This window comes from Thamnophis elegans, chromosome 1 (genome assembly GCF_009769535.1).
Source record: "Thamnophis elegans isolate rThaEle1 chromosome 1, rThaEle1.pri, whole genome shotgun sequence".
Lineage (NCBI taxonomy): Eukaryota > Metazoa > Chordata > Lepidosauria > Squamata > Colubridae > Thamnophis > Thamnophis elegans.
In genome coordinates, this window is record NC_045541.1 from 53,587,362 (window position 1) to 53,608,876 (window position 21,515).

The 21,515-nt window shown below is 46.6% G+C and overlaps 1 protein-coding gene across 1 annotated transcript in view; it reads right to left on the reverse strand.

Moving 5' to 3' along the window:
• Positions 1-21,118, reverse strand: part of PDIA5 (protein disulfide isomerase family A member 5) — a 280,958-nt gene extending 259,840 nt beyond the window's left edge. Inside the window, exon 1 of the mRNA XM_032217106.1 lies at positions 20,949-21,118. Coding sequence (XP_032072997.1) covers positions 20,949-21,029 — 81 coding nt within the window. The 5' untranslated portion in view covers positions 21,030-21,118. The remainder of the gene's footprint in view (positions 1-20,948) is intronic.
• Between the last annotated feature and the right edge of the window lie 397 nt (positions 21,119-21,515).

The window sequence follows — 21,515 nt, forward strand, 5'->3', positions numbered from 1 at the left end:
GCTTCAGGTCTCTGCTGTGCATGCGCAAGGCGCATGCACACGTCTTGCACTTTGGATGGGTTGCAGGCTCATGTGCGGTGCGCACGTATGCATGGAGTATGCATGCACATGCGCCCACGCCTTGCAGTTGGATGCATGATGCACTTTGGGCACTCAGTGCCTAAAAGGTTCACTATCACTGTTCTATGGAACTTCTCAGTTATCCAGGTCATGGCTGTCCCCAAAGTGCTTTTTTCAAGAGGCAACTGGACTTTCTGTTTTTCTTTGAGACATTATGTAGATACCAGCATTTTCGTGGGTAAAATGGACTTGGATTAGGGAAATTCAAGATCAGGGTCATATTTTATCATGAACCTCATTATCTGATTTTGACCAGTCAGTTGCCTCAGCTCAAAAAAATCTCACATGGCTAAGAGATCCATCTATGTATAGTTGAACTACATAAAGAAACAGTAGAATATAAATGTAATTTTATATATCATATTTTCTATCAATTTGTACTAAAATCACTTCCAACAATAATTCAAATATATTAAATATAAATGTAAAGGAAAAGATAAACAACCCATTTCCATACCTTCACAGTGACAAAATATTTCACTCACTACTATTACATCTTATTAAACTTATTGGCACAATTATTTCCAGAAGTCTCAGGAAGTCACAATGAAATAGAATATGAGTCATTGATACAACATAATGTACTGTAAGACAAGGTTCTTTCTGCAAAGGGAATCTTTCTTTTGAAATTATACTCAAAAAAGTTCTCATAAGATGTCCAGTTGCATTAGCATAAAAGGACTGCAGTATTTATGAACTGCTCAGTAGCTTGTAATTACTAATTTAAAACATATGGTTTTCAGTTCAACTACTACAGAAATTCTACTAAAGTCAATTTGTGATTCCCTATCCAGAGTCCTTTCCTAAGCAATGTTGCAGCCTACTCATAATCAAAAAAACATTAGGATCTCGGAAGAATATCCAGTGTCACAGTCTGTCAACATGTCCCATTTCAGAAAGATTGATCACTACCAGCCAGTGTTTGTGAGATCAGGCTGTGAGGCAGACAATTTAGATTTAGCCAATAATAGACTAGTCTCTACTTTATTAATCCCATTTCTTGCTCAGTGCATTAGGAATGCACTAGGATCACTTCCTTTCAAGTTTGCTTTGAATTGCATCAAGTTTAACAAAAGTGATCCATTGGTTTAACTAGGATCATAGAAGAGAGCTGCATCAGTGCCTCAACCTCAAATAATTGTAAACCGTTGAAATATATCCCATATGTTTCAAATAGAGAAAGTAGTAATTAGTGAATCCCTTTAAGAATTTAATTAAACATGAATAATACAGACATTCTGGTTTCCTGCAAATTGAAACCCAAACACTAATTTTTGAAACATAACATCTTGAGGAATCCTTGGCATTCTTTGAGTTTGGTTGTTTCATTACTCAAGCTAAATAACATCATCAGTGCTGATCATGTTGTTACCTAGTTTTAGTAATGAAATATTGCAAGGAAACAACCAAGTTCAGAGGGCATTAAGGACCCTCTCATTTCAACCTTGAGCTATAAATATTTCCCCTTATTGGTACATATCATCTTCTTAATATTGTGATGCTCAATCCAAGAGGTAGGTTTTTTTGTTTTTTTGCAAAATTCATAATCTTGGTTTCTTCAAAGTTCATCTGTAGCGAGAGATCTCTGCAGAAATGGAACACAGCTTTCCTTGGTCCCTTTTGCTACTTAAGATTATGATAAAAGTATTCCATCTCCTGCATATATATTTGCTGGCTAACTTTGGGAGATGATTTTTTTCTCTGGTTAAAAGTCCCATATTGAGTTGATGTATCAACTCAGTTGAGGACTGAGTTGAGGATTGTGAAGGTGTGTCATTGTTTAATTCTCTTTCTAGCTTAGATTGCTTTTGTAATCTAGACAAAATATCTATATGATTCTATCTAGCACTCATTTCTGTGAAAATCCTTCATATATTAATACAATATTGTATTAATGTAGTTGTCATGTTTTGTGTCATGTCAAAACCTCCTTCTAGAGAAATTATTTCTCCAATACATGCAGATTCCATTAATTAAATCTGACTTTTACAAAACCTACTTACTTTACTAAGCACATTGAGAAAAATAAAGCTGTTAAATCAGAATTGTATTAGTACCAACACAATATGCTAATTCTGAAATGAAAGATTTAAATTAGACTAGTATAATATTTGCAAAAAAAAAAAAAAGCCTTTGCGATTTCAGGGGTGTTGCACCACAGCTCACCAGATGTGAGACCCTGTTTATCAAGCTAGGCTCTAGAGATCAAATGGGATTGTCATACCAGTTTCCCTGCTGCTTAGCAACCTCCCTGGCAATGGAGTTCCCAAATTTACAGTGGCCACACCCCCAAATCTGGTGTTTCTGTCAGAGCAGTAGATGTATGATCTGAAATTGGGGGAGCGCTTGGTGTCTTGTTATGGTCAGATCTTTCCACTGGATCCTCGAGTGCCACTATCCGTTATAGGGAAGCAAGATTCTTCCCCAGCAATTGATGGAACCTTTCACAGAGAGATACGGGTTGTTCCTATTGGTCTACTGCAAAGACGATCTCAGTCACTGCTTGGAATAAGGGAATTGCTGAGGCTGGATCTTGCCCATGCAACTGTTTCTTTCTAGGAGGTCCCGTCACTTCCCTAGTACACAAAGGAGTTGAGGGAGATGAAATGAGAGAAAAGATGCCTAGAGTCTCGCTGACACTCAGTGAAGGACAAACACAACCAAGCATGGGGTAGAGCTATTAAGGCCTACCTTGTATCAGTAGGGGAGATGAAGTATCAGAACTCCTCCACTATTACTGTATCCACAGACAGCAGCCACCCCTCAACTATGCTCTTGTGTAAAGGGGTTTCAAGGAATCTCTTACAGGAGTGTATGGAGGAATTTGCTCAGCATCTCTCAAGTTGCTTGGTTGCAACTTGGTAGCAACCAAGGCTACCACCCAATTTGCAGTTGATGGTAGCCTTGTTGGGGGTCCAGAAGAGATGCCTGGGGAGAAGACTTGTCTAATTATCTGGAAATGGTCTGAACCTTTTGGATCTGAGGAAGCGGACAAGATCTTTAGAAAGGACGTTGGTCTTACCTGAACGTCTATTTTCTGATGGGAGGAGGGAATGGTCACACGTGGGTTTTATCACAGCCTGATTGGTCCAAGGCTGAGAGGAAATCTATAAATACCGGTGCCTGTCCATTGCTAGCCCAGATTTCTCGAACATGAACGGTACAACTGAAAAACAAGAAACAACACAACAAACCCCGGGAAACACCCCCCGGGCCCTCCCCTTGGCCCCAACAGACAGAACTCAGGGCGGGTTGTGACCATTCCCTCCTCCCATCAGAAATAGACGTTCAGGTAAGACCAACGTCCTTTTTCCAGAATGGGAGGAGGGAATGGTCACACGTGGGACATACCCAAGCTAAAGTCCCAGGGAGGGAGAACAAGAACTCTAGGAACCAAGGGGAGCCTCAGCTGCCACCCCCTGTAGGACCCTACGACCGAAAGACGCGTCGCTGACGCGAAAGCATCCAGACGATAATGCCGGATGAACGAGGTTGGAGAGGCCCAGGTAGCCGCCCGGCAGATGTCTTCAAACGGGGCCCTTGTGGCCCACGCGGCCGAGGTTGCCGCGCTCTTTGTAGAGTGCGCCGTGACGCCTGACGGAACCGGCCGCCCTGAGGCCACGTAGGCCTCCGAGATGGCCTGACGCAGCCAACGGCCGATGGTAGCCGAGGACACCCTCGAACCCAGAGCTCCAGGTAGGAAGGAGACAAACAAGGCCTCCGACTTGCGGAAATCCTTGGTCCGCCGGAGGTAGATCCGCAAGGCACGGCGGACATCCAGACGATGCCAAAGACGCTCCCTGTCAGTGGACGGACTCGGGCAGAAGTCAGGCAGGACGATCTCCTGAGCCCTGTGGAAGGGGTATTTACCTTGGGGACGAACGCCGGGTCAAGGCGAAGGACCACTCTGTCCTGGTGAAAATGACAGAGGTCGTCCTTACAAGACAGGGCGCCCAGCTCGGATATACGCCGGGCGGAAGTGATGGCCACCAGGAAGACCACCTTCAGTGATAAGAAGCGCAAGTGCACCGAGCGGAGAGGTTCAAACGGGGCTCCTGTTAATGCCTTGAGGACAAGCGGAAGATCCCACGTGGGGAATCTATGAATGGGGGGAGGCCTGAGATTTGCCGCCCCCTTGAGGAACAGCTTGACCAGAGGAGACTGGGAAAGAGAAGAAGATCCCGCCCCCCCCAAGACCGAGGACAGAGCCGCCACTTGGCGACGCAAGGTGTTTTGCGAGAGCCCATCCTCCAGGCCCTTCTGAAGGAAATCCAAGACGTTGGGGATGGTGGCTCTGACGGGAGAGATGCCCTTGGGGGAGCACCAGCGGACGAACGCTGCCCAGGTGGAGTTATAAATGCGGGTCGTTGAGGGACGACGGGCCGCCTCGATGGTGCGAATGACCCCGGAAGACAGATGAGCCCCCCTTAGAAGCCGCCGTTCAAGAGCCAAACGGTCAGCTGAAGCCACTGAGGCTCTGGGTGAATCAGGGCCCCCTGCCGTAAGACCACCTCCCCCTGCGGAATCCTCCACGGGAAGTCACTGACAGCTGAACCAGGTCCGCAAACCAGGGTCTCCTGGGCCAAAACGGGGCCACCAGAATGACCAGGGCCCTTTCCGTCACCACCTTCCTGACGGTCCCCGGGATGAGTGGAATGGGGGGAAAGGCATAGAGGAGGCCCGGGGGCCACCGGCTCCTGAGGGCATCCGTGCCCTCTGCCGAGCTGGATTGGAAACGGGTGAAGAAACGCGGGAGTTGTGTGTTCTCGGGAGACGCAAACAGGTCCACCCGGGGGGACCCGAACCGACAACAGATCTCCCGGAACAGCGACGTCCAGTTGCCACTCGCCGTTGTCCAGAGTTGCTCGACTGAGCCAGTCCGCCTGGACGTTGGAGAGTCCCGAGATGTGCTCCGCCACCAGGGACTGTAAGTGTTTCTCCGCCCACGACCCCAATCGCAGAGCCTCCAGCCAGAGGGCTCTCGAGTGGGTCCCGCCCTGACGATTGATGTGCGCCTTAGTGGCCACATTGTCCGTCAGGAGGAGAACGTGGCTCCCTTCCACCGAGGAGCGAAAGTGACTCAGAGCCAGACGCGCGGCCTTCAGTTCCAGCCAATTGATGTTGTGACGGAGGTCCGAGGCCGTCCATCTGCCCTGAGCCAACCGAGAGCCACCAGGGCCCCCCACCCGAACAGACTCGCGTCCGTGGTGACGGTCACCCTGTTCGGCTCCCAGAACAGACACCCCCGCTGGATGGCCGGGGAGAGCCACCACACCAGGGATGCACGGACTCCCGTCGAGATGCGGAGAGTCCGAAGGGAATTGCTCATTCGTCCCCTCTGATAGGGGATAAGCTCCCATTGAAGGGGCCGAAGATGGAGTCTGGCCCACGGGACAATCCCTATGCAAGAGACCATCTTGCCCAATAACTGCGACAGAGAGAGGATGGAAACGGAGCGCTTTGTGCGAACGCTCTCTGCCAGCCGACGAAGGCTGACCTGCCTCTCCTGAGACAGACGCACCTCCCCCAACTTGGAATCTATGACTGTCCCCAGATGCAGAATGCGAGTGGAGGGAGTGAGATGGCTCTTTTCGAAGTTTACCGAGAACCCCAGGGCCTGGAGGCTTCGAATGGTAATCTGAAGATCTGAAACGGCCTGAGACAGGGAGCCCGCCTGAAGCAAGACATCGTCTAAATAACATTGGAGGCGGACCGGGACCGATCTCAGATGGGCCGCCAGAGCCGCCAGGACCTTTGTGAAGGTCCTCGGGGCCGAGGCCAGGCCGAAGGGAAGAGCCCTGTACTGGTAATGGTGGGGCCCGTGGGAGAACCTCAAGAACCGGCGATGAGCGGGCAGGATGGGGACATGAAGATAGGCCTCCGTGAGATCCACGGAGGCCAGGAAATCGCCTTTCCTGATGCCCTGAAGGATGGACTTGAGCGATGACATTTGAACCGCCTGTAGACCAGAAACCTGTTCAGGCGCTTGAGGTCTAGAATTGCTCTCCAACCCCCCGTGCTCTTCGGGACCACGAAGAGATTTGAGTAATGGCCCCGGCCCCGTTCCCCTGCGGGAACCGCCTCCACCGCATGGATTCGAGGAGGTGGGCGATCGCCTGACTCATCAGGCGGCGGCGCTCTCGACTCCGGGATGGAGGGAACGACCGAAAGAGATTTGGAGGAGTGGAGAGAAATTCTAACCTGAGCCCGTAACGAACCGTGGCTCGAACCCAGGCGTCCGACGTGATGTCGTCCCACCGGTCCGCATAAGAGCGAGGCGGCCGCCGATGGGATGACTCGGGTTCGAGTCACTTCCCCCTGCGGAAGGGACGGCCGCCTCCCCCCAAAAGGGCCGCCGAGCCTGGCCCTGGAAACGGCTCCTGTCCTGGAAGGGCTGCCCCAAGAAATGCCTGTCAGAAGAGAAAGAAGAGAAGCGCTGGTTATAGCCGAAGTTAGGGGCCCTATACCGTTGCCTACGGAAGGGACGTGACTTGTTCTCGGCCTTCTTAGCCGTGGAGGGTAGGACCTTCTTCTTGTCCTTATCCTCCACGAGGATGCGAGTAAGAGCCTCCCCGAAGAGCTCGGGCCCCTTGAAGGGGGCAGCCGCCAAATCCCATTTCGCTTTGTTGTCCATTTGCCAATGGCGCAACCACAGGAGCCTACGGGAGGTGACCGAGGTGGCCAGGGCGCTAGAAGCAAACCTGACCGTGTCCAAGGTCGCGTCAGCTGAAAACTGACACGCCGCCAGAATCTTGACCAGATCCTGATGGATCCGGTCCTCCTGTATGGGAATGCGTGCCTGCAGCTTCTTGAGCCACATGACCGTGGCACGATTAAAGTAGGAAGCCGAGGCCGCCGCCTTAATGGCCCACGCTGTTGGCGTTGAAGTTCTTCCGCAACGTAAGCTCTGCGCGCTTATCCTCCGGCTTCATCTTATCTGCCGCATCGCCCGACACCACCGGGGAGGAGGACACCAATGCGGCCACAGGGGTGTCAACCGTCGGGAGCTGAATGGCCTGAGCAAAGGTTGCTCCATGTTATAATGCCGACGGTCGGTACTACCTGGAGAAGAGAAAGTGGAAGGTTTAGCCCACTGGTCGGTCAGAACCTCTAGGAACAAGGGAGGGGCAGGGATCTCTTCCTTGTTGGTGGCCGTGGCAGAGAACATGACCATGTCGGGATCCCTTGGGGGGGGCACAGAGGGATCCCCAGTTCCGACCTTGGTGGTGTGCCTCGCCTTATCCAAGAGAACTTTAAACAAGGCGGGCATAAATAGGACCTTAGAAGAAGGCTCCTCCGAAACAGTGGTATTCTCATCATCTGAGAATCCCATCTCCTGGGTAACTCCCCCCCACCCAGGAAGGAAGCCTCACTGATCATGGAAGGGGAGGAAGCCCGAAACTGAGCCCTGTTCAGCCCCCCATGCCTAGAGTAAAGGGAGCCTTTGTCCCGCTGGGCAATGCCCCGAGTGATGGCTGCCGAAATAAGCCTCTTAATCCCTTCAGGGAGATTATCCAGATCCTCCACATCCCCATAAGTAGAAGCAGGGCCCTGAGGAGCCAACCTTTGGGGGAACAGGGGCCTCTGGACGTGCCCTCCAGAGGATCATCTATGGGGGATGGAGAACGCCCCCTCCTGGAGAAGGCCTGCGACCTACCAGGGGAGCTGCATGAAGAAGCCGGGCTAAAACCTCTAAGTAGAGACCTTTCTGAAATGGGCCTAACAGGGGACCTGGATCTGTCCCTAGATAAAGGCTTGGAGGACTGGGCCTGCCTTTCTGCCCTGGCAAAGGTCCTTTCCAGCGCCCTATGGCGAGCTGCCTCATCCCTAGAGACAGAACTGGAGGGGCGCCTTGAAGAAAGGGATCTCTGAGGGGGGAGCCCCCCTCCCCACCTCCCGATCCAAGGCCTCCTCACTCCCAGTAGGGCCTGCCCCTTGCCCCTGGGGAATCTCCGCTCCCTCGTCCATGCCCCACTCACGTGTCTGACGAAAGGAGCAGGAATCGGCCTCCAAAGTCCCACCTGAGACCAGGGCCTGAAGCCTGTGGGGAGACCTAGGCTCAAGGCCTCTCACTAGGCCGCACTAGGCCCGTCAATAAGGCAAGGCCTCATGCACGTGGCAGCCTCCAAAATGGCCACCGGAACTCCGTGCGCGGGAGAAAAGGGCTGGAAATAATCACCAGCAGCCCAGCCAGGCTTCTAGCCGGCTTCACTTTAAATTGAGCAGGGAGAGCCGCTCTCCCCCCCTGCTCTGTCTCCCCGGCAACACAAACAAAGGAAGCCTGCAGCGAGGGGCCCCCTCCGGAGCGATCTGCACGCTGGAGCCTCGAGGCTTAAAGTTTCACTTTCACTTTCCTGCTGCAAAAACACAGCCTCTTCAAGTAGTTTGAACGAAGCAGTTTGAATGCTGCAAAAAAAACAGCCCCTTCAAGTAGTTTGAACGAAGCAGTTTGAATGGAACCGCACCCCCGCACCCGGGGACGGGCAAAGGTTCCTGGCCTGCGGGGGGGAGACTGGTGCCCCACTGGGCTCTCCCCCAGCCGCCCGAGGCAGAGATCTGTCCCTTGGGGCCGCAGCAGATCAATTTAGAATTTGAATTTAAAGTGCCCAATTAGCCAAATAGGAATCAGATTGAATAGAACTCACCCAAAAGGAGAAAACAAACAGAACCTATCCAACTACTCTACAGCTTGGACCAGGCTGAGAGAGAATCTGGGCTAGCAATGGACAGGCACCGGTACTTATAGATTTCCTCTCAGCCTTGGACCAATCAGGCTGTGATAAAACCCACGTGTGACCATTCCCTCCTCCCATTCTGGAAAACTATGAGTTCAGCCACCTGCTCTTTAGATCCATGCCCCTCCTAGCTGGGGAGTGATTGTGCAAGCTGGTTCTAATGAATTCTTCAAATAAGAGAGTTGTTCCTTCACCTTTGAAAGAGGCCTTGATTCACACCTCTGTTCTGCAAGCTGCATTGGATATCAGTTTGCTTGCAGGTCCAATTGAAGGTGCTGGTTTTAACCCTTAAAGCCTTTCATGGTATGGGACTGAGGGACCTCTTCTCCCCAATTACATCATCCTCTCCTATTAGATCTGTCAGAGAAGGCATGCCGTGGGCACCATCTGATGGAGACTTACATTTGGTGGGTCCCAGGAGGTGGGCCTTACCTGCTGTGGCACTGTCCTTTCCCCGTTGGGAGCCGGAGCTGGGGCTGATGGAGATCGAGAGGGCAAACTTGTTGGCTTCAGAGGAATGAGGGGAAGAGCAGGAGGAGGCAGCCCCAGGCCAGGGGTGGGTTCCAGATTCTTTTACTGCTTGTTTGCCCAGGGATGTGCTTCGTGCACACCCTTGATGCACACTACACATGCATGCACAGTAGTGGAAAAAAGTGTTTCTGCACATGTGCAGAAGCAAAAAAATAAGATGGTGGTGCCTATGGCACCACCAATAGAAGCAGTTTGGAGGCGTGGGCGGCCAAGTTACCACCTACTTGGCTGAACCAGTAGGAACCCACCTCTGCCCCAGGCCCCTTGGGCTTGGGACGACTTGCCAACAGGGAGGAACAGGGCAGGATGACCAAAAGAGGGCAGGCAGTGGAAATGAGGAGTGATGGAACTCAGGGGATGAGCAAGGACTGCCCCTCCTGATCCCAGAGCACGGAGAGTGGAGAAGCAGGAACAGTGCAGGCCGATCCGGCAACTCGGGAGAGCACCCCACCCCTCTTCATAAAGCACACCTGGGGACTGAGACTTAAGGAGACACTGTAGGGAGGTGCATTTGTCGGGAACAAACACTGAATTTGTGGAGTTTTGTGTGCCACTGCCGACATCTGACATTTGCAGGACTGCTTGCTTTCTTGTTTCATGGAGTCATTGCCTTATTCCTTGCTTCGTGGACTCATTGTCTTGTTCCTTGCTTTGTGGACTCATTTCCTTAGTCCTTGCTTCATGGATTCATTTCCTTTTTCCTTTGCCTCTCTGGACTTTGAAGCTTTGAAGCTGTTGTGCTAACAGCATTTTTCTGGACTACTTGCAGCCAGAAGCTGCTGTGTGTGTGTGTGTGTGTTGAGAGAGAGATTTGCTCTGGGTCTTGCATAACATGGAAGAGTTTGGGGGAAAGTTGGAGCATTAAAGGGGAGATTGAACTCTCAGCTGACTGTATGGCCTTTGTGCCTTCTCCCAGGTCATCACAGGCACTTATGGAACTCCACCCCCCATACACAAAGTTAGGCTAGCCCCAGTGGTGGGTTGCAAATCCCGTTCAAAACCAGTACAGTTGGAACGGGACTGGCAGCGTCCTCATGGATGTGCATAGCGCATGCATGCATTCAAGCACCTCCGCAACACTCCAGCTCCTCTGCAGAGGAATGCGCAGTCGCTGTATGCACCGTGCGCCTGCACGGAAGTGCAGAAGCCTTTAAACTCCAGTAAGTAGCTTGGGTGGGCGGGTGGGCCCTCTGGAGCACCGTACTGGAATGGTATCCGGTGCTCCGGGCTGACTCCAGTACGCCCGTACCGGGGCGTACTGCCTGCAACCCACCACTGGTTAGCCCCATTCTTGTTTATGTTTCAGAAATGCTTCAAGACCTGGTTATGTCATCAGGCTTGGGGGTCCCAAGGAACCAGTAACATTCTAAGATCTGTATATTGAGGGTAATATATTCTGTCTCTCTACATGCCTTGTATTTCGTATATTTTAAGTTTTACTAATATATTAATTTTTAATAATGATTGTTTATATTTTTGTTTTACACGTTTTTTGTTTTATATGAATGTTGTGACTTCTTGTAAAGTGGGCCGCCATATAAATTTGATAAGTAAATGCAATATGAAAACTGGGGTTAAATATATTATTAATCAAAATATCTCTGTACACGTGATCATTAAAGATCATTATTATAAACATGGATGCCCCTTTTTCATAGCCTCCAAATGGGTTAGTCCAGTGACCCATAATGCAAAGTGTGGGGATCCCACTATGCACCCCACTCCCCACACATGCATGTGTGACCCCCATGCTCTTCCCACCCCCTGCGCATGTGCACACAACCACCTGTGCTCCTCATTTTGAGCTAGTAGGCCTCCCTGCGGCCTCGTGGGATCAAAAATGGGCCACTGGCCCCCACCATGCATGTGCTGCAGAGCTCCGAAAATCAGCTGGCTAGCAGGAGGTGCGCGCGTGCATGTGCAGTGGAGCTGAGCTGGGGCGACAGCTCGCATGCCCGCAGAGAGGGCTCTGTGTGCCACCTGTGACACATGTGCCATAGGTTCGCCATCACAGGGTTAGTCCATCCAAATATACTGAAATGCATTGCAATAGCTCTTGCTAACTTCATCTGGTTTTTTTTTTCATGAAATGGAAAGTAAGATTCCAATTTGGAAGCAGTGGAAGAAAGTAGCCCATGTTGAACTGTGAACAGGTCGTCCTCAATTTACAACTGCAATTGAGCCCAAAATTTCTGATCACATGAACCTGGGACATTGCAACCATCATAAATATGAGACAGTTGCCAAGCCTCTGAATTTTGATCTTTATGACTATGGGGATGCTGCCACGGATGTAAGTGTGAGAAACGATCATAACGCACTTCTTCCACTGCATTGTGACTTTGAAAGGTCACTAAAGGAATGGTTGTAAATAGAGGACTATCTGTGTTTGTAACTCAGGGATGAATTGTGCAGTCGGTGGTGCTCTCTGAGCTTGGTTGTATCTTTCCAAATATTTCATTACCAAACTAGGCAACAGTATCAGTGCTGGGTTAGGGTTAGCAATGATGATATTGCTTACTTTGGTAATGAAACATCTGCAAGAAAACAACCAAACTCAGAGAGCAACAAGGACCGCACATAAAATAAGATTCCCCATACAATTTATTCATGAAGTTATATACACGACATATTTATATAGCAGAATCATATGACAAAGGTAAATAAAACCCAATACTCCAGATAGAAATAAGCTTCAAATTCATTTGAAAATTAGTGAGGCTCTAAAGTCTTTCAATGATAATTAAAGTTTTAAGTGCAGAGTTTCTACCTTAATCTTCTCCCTATTATACTGGTTTTTCATCTTAAGCTTTTGGAGGTATTACTTCCTTCCTTAACCTCAAGGCCTAATCTACTTTATCAGTTTTCAGAACACTAAGTTTCAGGCATTTTCAAGTCTATTTTGCAGGCTACCGCTGATATAGTGAAGCCACTATACAACCTTATTCTGACATATTTTTAATACCTTAAAATTAAATTGGTCATAAAATCTTTGAAATATATAATAGGGACAGGAACTTATTGCTTCCTATTACCTGTGAAGATTCATAACTAATAACTTCAATGGAGAAGCATCAGCACCCAATTGTGGTATGAATCTGATCTCATACAAAGAAAAAGAGGAGAATTGTAGCTAGAAATAGAGGGACACGGTGGCTGAGTGGCTAAGATGCTGAGCTTGTCGATGAGAAAGGATGGCAGTTCAGCGGTTCGAATCCCTACTGCTGCGTAATGGAGTGAGCTCCCGTTACTTGATCCTGCTTCTGCCAACCTAGCAGTTCGACAGCACATAAAAATGCAAGAAGAAAAATAGGAACCACCTTGGTGGAAATGTAACAGTGTTCATGTTCCTTCAGCATTTAGTCATGCTGGCCACATGACCATGGAGACGTCTTCAGATAGCACTAGCTCTTCGGCTTTGAAATGGACCTGAGAACAACTAGCACATATGTGCAAGGGGAACCTTTACCTTTATCTTTAGCTAGAAATACTTCTGGGGAAATAACTTTAAATGTACAGCCTGGAGGACAGAAGGGGAAGGAGGGACATGATTGAAACATTTAAATATATTAAGGGTCTGAGGTAAGGTTCCAGAAGGCAGTATTTCAATACTTAGCAAAAATCAAGAACACGAGGACGTAACCTCAAACTGACAGGATGGAAGTTCAGAAGTAATGTTAGAAAGAATTACTTCACAGAAAGAGTAGCGGAAGCTTAGAACTAACTCCCAGTGGAGGTTAGTGTGCCAATCGTCAGTAACTGAGTTTAAAGATGCTTGGGATAAGCACATGCCCATCATCGACAAAAAATAAAATTAAACATTAATTAATAAATTAAAAAGGAAAAAAAACCAACAAACTCGAAGGGCAGACTCAATGAACCAACTAAATCTTTTTCTATGTCAATTTTCTATGTTTCTAAATAGTGAACTTCGGTTTGTTTTTTCTGGTCATGTCAGCCCATTTTTTTCAGATCCTTAAATTTCATTCTCTTTTCATATTTTCAATAAGACATTTAAGAACACCTATCTTCTATGCTCCCTGTTGTGGCCCAGCAGGAGCCGTTGGAGCTGCAAACAGACTCCGACAGTGAGGGGCCCTATGAGTCAGCTCTGGAATATGTGGAGGACCCTGGACAGGGTTCCGACTCCAAGCAGGGATCAGAGAGGCTGGTTGGCCACCAGGAGGCGCCTGAGGCATGGAGCAGCGGTGAAAGCCAAAGGGAGTGTGCTCCTGATGTCAGGCCTTGGAGCAGTTCAGAGGAGACAAGGGAGTTGGTCCTGGATGCCTGGCAACAGTGGGCAGATCGACGTAGAGAACAGCTACACAGGTACAGAAGATAATTGGACCCAGGTGGTTGTAATTAGCCTCCTCTCAAGATAGTATTTAAGGAGATACTCTGGGAGGAGTCTGGTTGCAGGATTCAACTTAATTCTCAACGCTGGAGAAGCTGTTATCTGTATCTGTTGGAGTCTAGATTGCTGCCAAGGTTCTTTATCTGTTTGTCGTGCTTGGGCTTTCAGCCACCAAGATTTATGTTTCCTGCTAATAAAGTGTTGTGGCATTCCAGCTAAGCTTGTCTCGGCATTCGTTACTGGATGGAGGAGGGGGTCAGAACAGCTCCCTATGGAGTTCTCATACTTGGTTTATCTTTCGTGTAGTCACTACTACTAAAGACTTCCCCTCCTGCAAAATTGAAGCAATTTTGAAAGAGTACAATACACTATCCAGGGAGAGAGAGAAGCTAAAGATATAGAGAATACTTTATTTGACCAAGGGTGATTAGACACACAAGGAATTCGTCTCTAGTGCAGGAGCTCTCAGTGTTCACACAAAACAACAGCGAATTAAGAATCATAATAATGATACCAATAAGAGAAGGTAGTAGTAAAGATGAAAAGGTTAATAATAATAAAGCCATAACACATGGGTAATATACTTAGACATAAAGAAAGCATTTAATTTCCTTTATAGCTTTACTGCTAGATCAAGTCTCTGAATGAAAAACAAGAGATGCTCTAGAGCTGGTTGGCTATAGGTTGCCATATATGGTGCTATTACAGGAAAAGAATGTTTACAGTGAAAGAGTTTGCTCTCTCCAAACCACTTTGGCCACTCTTATATACAGGTAGTTCCCAGTTTAAGACTGTCCGACTTACCCATCTTTACGAATGGACTTCCTGTTGCTAAAAATGGCAATCGCCGTTCTCCTTCCTTGACCCAACAAGGCACGGAAGTCATGCAATATTTTCATGAGTGTTACACAGTAAAAGGTAAAGGTTCCCCTTGCACATACGTGCTAGTTGTTCCCGACTCTAAGCGGCAGTGCTCATCTCCGTTTCAAAGCCCATGAGCCAGCGCTGTCCGAAGACGTCTCTGTGGTCTTGTGGCCGACATGACTAAACGCTGAAGGCCCACAGAACGCTGTTACCTTCCCACCAAAGGTGGTCTACTTGCATTTTTCACATGCTTTCGAACTGCTTGGTTGGCAGAAGCTGGGACAAGTAACGGGAGCTCACTCTGTTACACAGCGCTAGGGATTCAAACTGCCGAACTGCCGACCTTTCTGATTGACAAGCTCAGCACCTTAGCCACTAAACCACCGCATCTCTTTTACAAAGTAGTATGCCCATTTATAATAGGCAATCAGTTTTCAGTGCTTCATGAAAATATTGTTTATCTTCAGTGGTTCATAGGCTCAAAGAAAGAGAATACCATCTGCCAATTGTAGTCAAATCATGTTGCTCTTTCTTAAGTGTTTTATATGCATAGAAAGGTAAAATAAATACTATAAGCTGAGACAAATATTTGACTAACTGATGCTAAATAGCCTGTTCCGATTTACATACAAAATTTGACTTAAAGACAAGAATGGATTTCATTCTTAACCCAAGGACTGCCTGTACTGGAAGAAAATCTTTAAAAACGAACCATCCTGCCAGATATGTGTTCTAATGTCCTGCATCGGGGTGTGTGTGTGTGTGTGTGTGTGTGTGTGCGCGCGCGCACGTGTGCATACAAACATGGCATTGTTTAATCTATTTCCTATTTTCAAATTGCCAAGAACTGTGGGACCCATGCAGTTTTGCCATCTTCACAAGGAAGTTATCAACTTTTGCATAAAGATTTCAAAGCAACATTTCTTCTCTCCCATCAGCACAACATTCTTCCCCCGCAAAAAGCTGTAAGTCGAGTTCATCAACACATTATGTTTGTGAAAAAAATAAAGGGAAGAATCAGAAAGATGCTTCATTGAAAGTTAGTCAACCCAACCCTTGGGTTTTCTTGCTAGATTGGGTAAATAACAGAGTGCTTAACTGGCTGAAAGCAGCTTCCAGTTTCTCATGATGAGCATGAAACTTTGTAGTCTGATTCAAGCAATGGTGTGAATACACAGTAATAACACAAATGTCTGAGATTGTACAGGGTTAGAAACTTACAGCACTTTTGGGTTTTGTTAAACATTTTGCATGAAAAGAAAAATAGGCATTACCTACTCCAATTATCTCACTTCAAAACAGGAACACTATGATAATATGCTTTTAGTGCAACAATATATCTTCTCGAATCAGTCAAACACAAGCAACAATGGATAGCTCCACTAACAGAACATCAAGATAAGCACGATGAAATAAAGAAAAAACTTTTAAACGTGCATATAAATATAGCTAGCACAATAGGCATAAGTAAAGATATATAGGATTCCTCCAAAGGTTATAGAATGTTTGCCTTTTTGCAAATTAGCCAGTTTTTTTAAAAAAAATTTTTTTGCATGGATGCATGCATTTATAATACAAGTCACAATGAACATATTTTCAATGCAAATATGAAGTTAGAACATGTTTCTGTCCTGAAATCCTTGATCTATGATATTCAAACTATTTTGCTACAGTGAAATAGATTTATGTTTAAGAATGGGACTTGCATGACTATTATTCATACGAAAACAGACTGAAACAGCTTTATAGTTCATTGCATAGTTGACTAAATAGTGTCAAGCTAATACAGCTAATTTTCAAATTTCACAATATCAGAGCGAGCGGGGGGAATCCCATGTATTGTTGAAAAACACACCCCTTGAATCAATGTAAATTTTATATAAGAATACAATATGGAACAAATAGTTATCCATATGATTTCAGAAAGTACAAAACTGAACAAAAGATTCTAAGGGCAATAGAAATTGCATGCTTGAAAATTATCTTTTAAAGAACTTAAACAAGAAACTATCTGTCTTCCAAGGAAGAGGGTTCATTATAAATATGAACACTGGTATAGAGTACAGGTTCCTTAGACAGCAAAGATGACCAACAAGCAAGTACAAGAGCACATAACATCAGATATGTCACTGGAAGGAAAAATCACAAAGCTACATTTCACTTCTTTTGACCATGTCATGTGGGGAAATCACTTGGGAAAACAATTATGTTGAGAAGAGTTAGTGATAAAAGGAAACTAGGCCATTCATTTAGTGGCTGTTTGATGTTACAGTGGCACTGAAAAATGTCACTTATAATCAGTTTTCACACGACTGTCACGGCATCCCCATGGTCACATGATCAAAATTCAGGCACTTGGCAACTGGCATGTATTTATGACAGTTGCACATTCCTGGGGGTCATGTGATCACCTTTTGTAACCTTCCCAACCAGCTTCTGACAAGCAAAGTCAATGGAGAAAGCCAGATTCGCTTAATGACTGATTAATTCATTTAACAACTATAGTGATTTGCTTAATAACTGAACCACTTGTTCAGCCGGTAGGAACCCACCTTTGCCTATACTATTCACTATTTATTAGATTTGTCAAGGCCACTCAATTAAAAAAAAAGCACCACAAAAACCTTTTGGGAAGCTTATAGCATGTCTAATACAAAGGTTTGAGAAATAGGACTAAAACAACACAGCTCCCTGAACCAAAACAGCAGTCCTAACACTGAGGAAAAAAGGCTTGACAGAGGCTCCACAGACACCCTAGTTCCAGGTCTGGGAACAGAGTCATGTCTTAAGGGACTTCTGGAACCCTTAGGGAGTGGAATCCATGCATATCTCCAAGGGATGCTGTTGCTACAGAAGGCATGGTCCCTCGGTCCCACAAAACATCATCTAATTGAAGGGATTGAAGCATACCCATCTGCCTGAATGCAGTAGATGGACAGAAACAATTGGTAATAGGCCCTGTGCCTTGAAGATCTAATATCTAGCACCTTGAATTGCACCCAGAAGCAAATGGGTAATCAATGCAGCAGGTGTAGCAGCAAATGCTACAAGCAAATACTAGAACCAGTTTGATTTAGTGCAGCGATGGCAAACCTTTTAGACACCATGCCCAAACTACATGCATGTGCATGCCCAAATGCGCAAACATGCGTGCATGGACATGTGTGCGCAGACATGTACATGCATGCACAGCAGGCTGGCAGGAGATGGGCATCCCAACACCATCAGCACACCAAGAGGAAAGATCTTTTTCTTTTGTGGGCTTCTGTTTTGTCGTTTGCAGGGAAATAGAAACTCATGAAAGAAATGCCACAGAGACCTGACTTGGTGCAACGGCGTGTATGGCAGCAGAGAGGGCTCTGCGTGCTACCTCTGGCACGCGTGCCATATGCTTGCCATTGCAGGTCTAGTGGTTAAGGCACCAAGCTGGAAAGCAGAAAACCATGAGGTATAGTTCTGCCTTAGCCATGAAAGCCACTGGGACTTTGGGCCAGTCACTCTCTCTCAGCTTAATCTACCCCACGGGAGGAGAAAGGTGTGCTGGATATTTTGCTACCTTAAGCTGTTTGTGAAAATAACAAAATGGACATGAGCATAATGAGAAACACTCACTTCTGCTTATGCTGCTGCATTTGGACCTAGCATGATCTTCAAGAGAAACAAGATGTAAGCACATTATAGTCCATTTATGAGGTGACTAGGGCACGAGTGACTGTCTTAAGAGCATTTTGGTCAGAAAAAAACTACAACTGGTGCACAAGATAAACTCATACAACAGCTACCTGGTCACACTCACAGCTACCACTTGCTCTGTATTTATCACTAATTGGGATGAGGGACTAGAAAAGTAGGATTATCAGATTTGTGGACAGTAGAAAGGGGAGAACCATTGTAATTTATTCAACTAAAATTAATCGAACTATGGCTTCATACATGCAAACAAAACAACACAGAAGGAAAGAGGAGTCAGACTGTAAATAGACAAGCTGAAAAATGGGATCCAAATAACATCACAGGGGAATTCTCAGAAAAGATGTTGATAATGAAACTGAAATTATATCTACACCTGCTCATCTTAGAAGAATTGTCTATCTGTGGTCTATTTGCATCCAAGAATCTAGCAAAAGTGTCTATGATCTGTTAAAAAAAAAAAAAAACTAGTTGCAGTGCTCTTCCAGTAGTATATCTGCACGACTTGGGTCTTCTTTCAATAAAGAGTTTTGGTATAATTCTTAGAAGTTGCATGAGGAATGTATTTTACCAAGAAATGAAATATTAGTGCAGGTATTGGTTGCCTTTAGCACTATTTAACCAACTCTAAAGACTATTTTACAGGTTTTCATTTGGATTTCTGTCTTTTCAAATCAACAGATAAAGCTCATATTTGAGACAAGGATCAATGAAGATCAACCAATTTTACTTTTCCAAAAATGGCCAGTCAGTCCACTATTGTGAATCTCCCTTGAAGAGAGAGAGAAAGCAAGGCAGAAATATTCAGAATAGTGGATTATCGGTCCATCATTCTGTGTTGGAACTATACTTCTGACTTAATAGAAGTCAGAAAATTAAAAGGTTACTTATTCCATTTGTCAAGGTTTAAAGGAAGTTTAGCTCTATTCTGTAATTCATATAAGCATTCACTTTTCATTGTTCATGTTCAGATTTTTACAGAATCTACTAAGAGTTTTAAAAGCTTTTTATTCTACTACAAAAAAGAGCTCCATTTTAAAGTTAGTATGATTAAACAGTTTATGGTAGGTTCTCTGCATTTAAAGCATGCATACTTTTCCTCCATAACTCTCAATGTGGAGTGATAAAGCTTTTCTACTCAATGTTCAGAACTTCAAAGCTAACTCAATTATCCCAAAACCTTCAGTGAAAAAGCTTGTATGTGAAATGTAACAATGCACAGAGCGATCTTACAGAAGGGAGAGGATAGACATAACTCCAGAATTGCTTCTCATTTTAGTGCCTCCTGAAGCTCACATTGTCAACTACATTTTATCCTATGGATCCAGAGGTTAACAATTGAATGGAGGGAAAACTAGAACAGATATAGTTGAAGGACAGTCTTCTACTTCACTGTAATAACAATAAGCATTAATAGTAAACATTAAAAAAACAATTCTACAAAATGACAGAGGAAATGGGAAAAAAGACACACTCACGAAGTGTTCCTGTTTTGAGACCGGGGTAGGGAAAAGTCCAGAGAATCAAGGGAAGTGGAAAACAAATATTGAGAAATGTGTTACATTGCAGACAAGATCACAAATCTAAGCACCCATGTAAATTTCAGCTGTCAATCTTCCATCCTCAACCTCTTTGAAGGAAATACTTGCAGTTCTTACATAAACAGTACTAGTTATTTTTAACCAGAATTTGTAGAATGGTGTTTTACATAAAATGAAAAGCCAAATCCACACCGTAACTCAATAGAGTGAGAATTCTGAATAAACATAATTAAGATCAAGCCAAAAGCAATTCTATGTATCTGGGAGTTCATCCAAGTGGGATTTACTGCTGAGTAATCCCACATCAGAATAAGATGTAAGCAGCCGGATATTGGTGGGTTTTGTTGTTGTTGCTTGGAAGCAGGTTTGAAGCACTATTTCCAACAATTAACCCTTAGGCTATAGGCACATTTAACCGAGGGAAATCCCCACCACCACCACCCACACACTACTTTCCAGCGATTACACAATTGCATGCACAGCCCCTGACTATGAGGTGAGTAGACCTCTGCTTTCATCGCCAAGGGTCTTGTTTTGCAGAGGAGCAAAATACACGCAGGAGATTCTTCCCTAGATGCAACTGAGAGCCAACACCTGGAACTGCCACAGGCATCCCACCTCACAGAGAATAGGTGATGACTTCCACCGGTTCCCAATTAAATAAATATTTTTTTAAAAAAAAACCGCAATAAAGAAAGTGCGTTAAGGGACTGGTCCTCGGGAAGCAAACAGGCAAAGCCTGGGGAGCCGTTCAGCAGGAAGGGCGCCCGAGTTTCTCGGAGGGAACCACACCGCCAACTCTCTCCCGTGCAAGAGAGCCTCGCAAGCGCCAACCGCAGCGCCTCCGGTGAGTTACCCTCCCCCGCCCCTGCCTCCCGAGGCCAAAGAAGTTTAACTTCTGGCGCTGCCGGAGCTCCCGCTTAACTTGCGCCGGCTGCTTCTGGATGACACTCGGGCGACAGCCGCATCCCACCCCCCACCCCCCCCGACTGTCCCACGAGCAGTTCTCCCGGGGTTCCAAGCTAAGCGCCCGCAGAAAAACTCGCCGCTCCATCCTTCCAGGATCGCCCCCCCAAAAGGAGAAGCCCTTCCCCGCAGAAGGGGGATGCTTACCAAGAGAGAAAACAGCAGCAGCAGCAGCATTCTCCCTCCGCAGACCGGAGCCCCACTGAAGCTGCGCCCCGGCTGAGCCATAACCCAAGCTACCTCCGGCTTCAAGCTCCGGCTCCCGCTCGCGCTGGAAGAACGAGCGGCTGCTGCCACGTCTGGTTAAGCATGCGCAATCCATGGGGGAAGGGGAAAAAAAACCACAAAAAAACCTTTGCTATACCGTACTGGAGCTGAAGAGTGAGCCGTGCGGTGCATGCTGGGGGCTGTAGTCTGCGCCGTGTGAGCGGCTCGGGTTGGGCGAGGAAACAGGTGGCAGAAAGAATCAGAACGCCCGTCCGCCGCCGAATGGGAGGCGCTCATTCATGGGGGGGAGGGAGGACAGTGAGTTGGAGCAAAGATGCGTCCCTCCGAGTGGGGGGGGGGGGCACTATTTCAATCAGGAAAGCCCGGGTTCAAGTCTCATCTCAGATCGGAGTCCTTCTAATCGACTGCTTTTGTAGGGGTTCCCCCCCCCCCGCCGCCTCAGGGATGGTTTTGTCAAGAGGCTTTGACCTCTTTCTCCCTTTTATG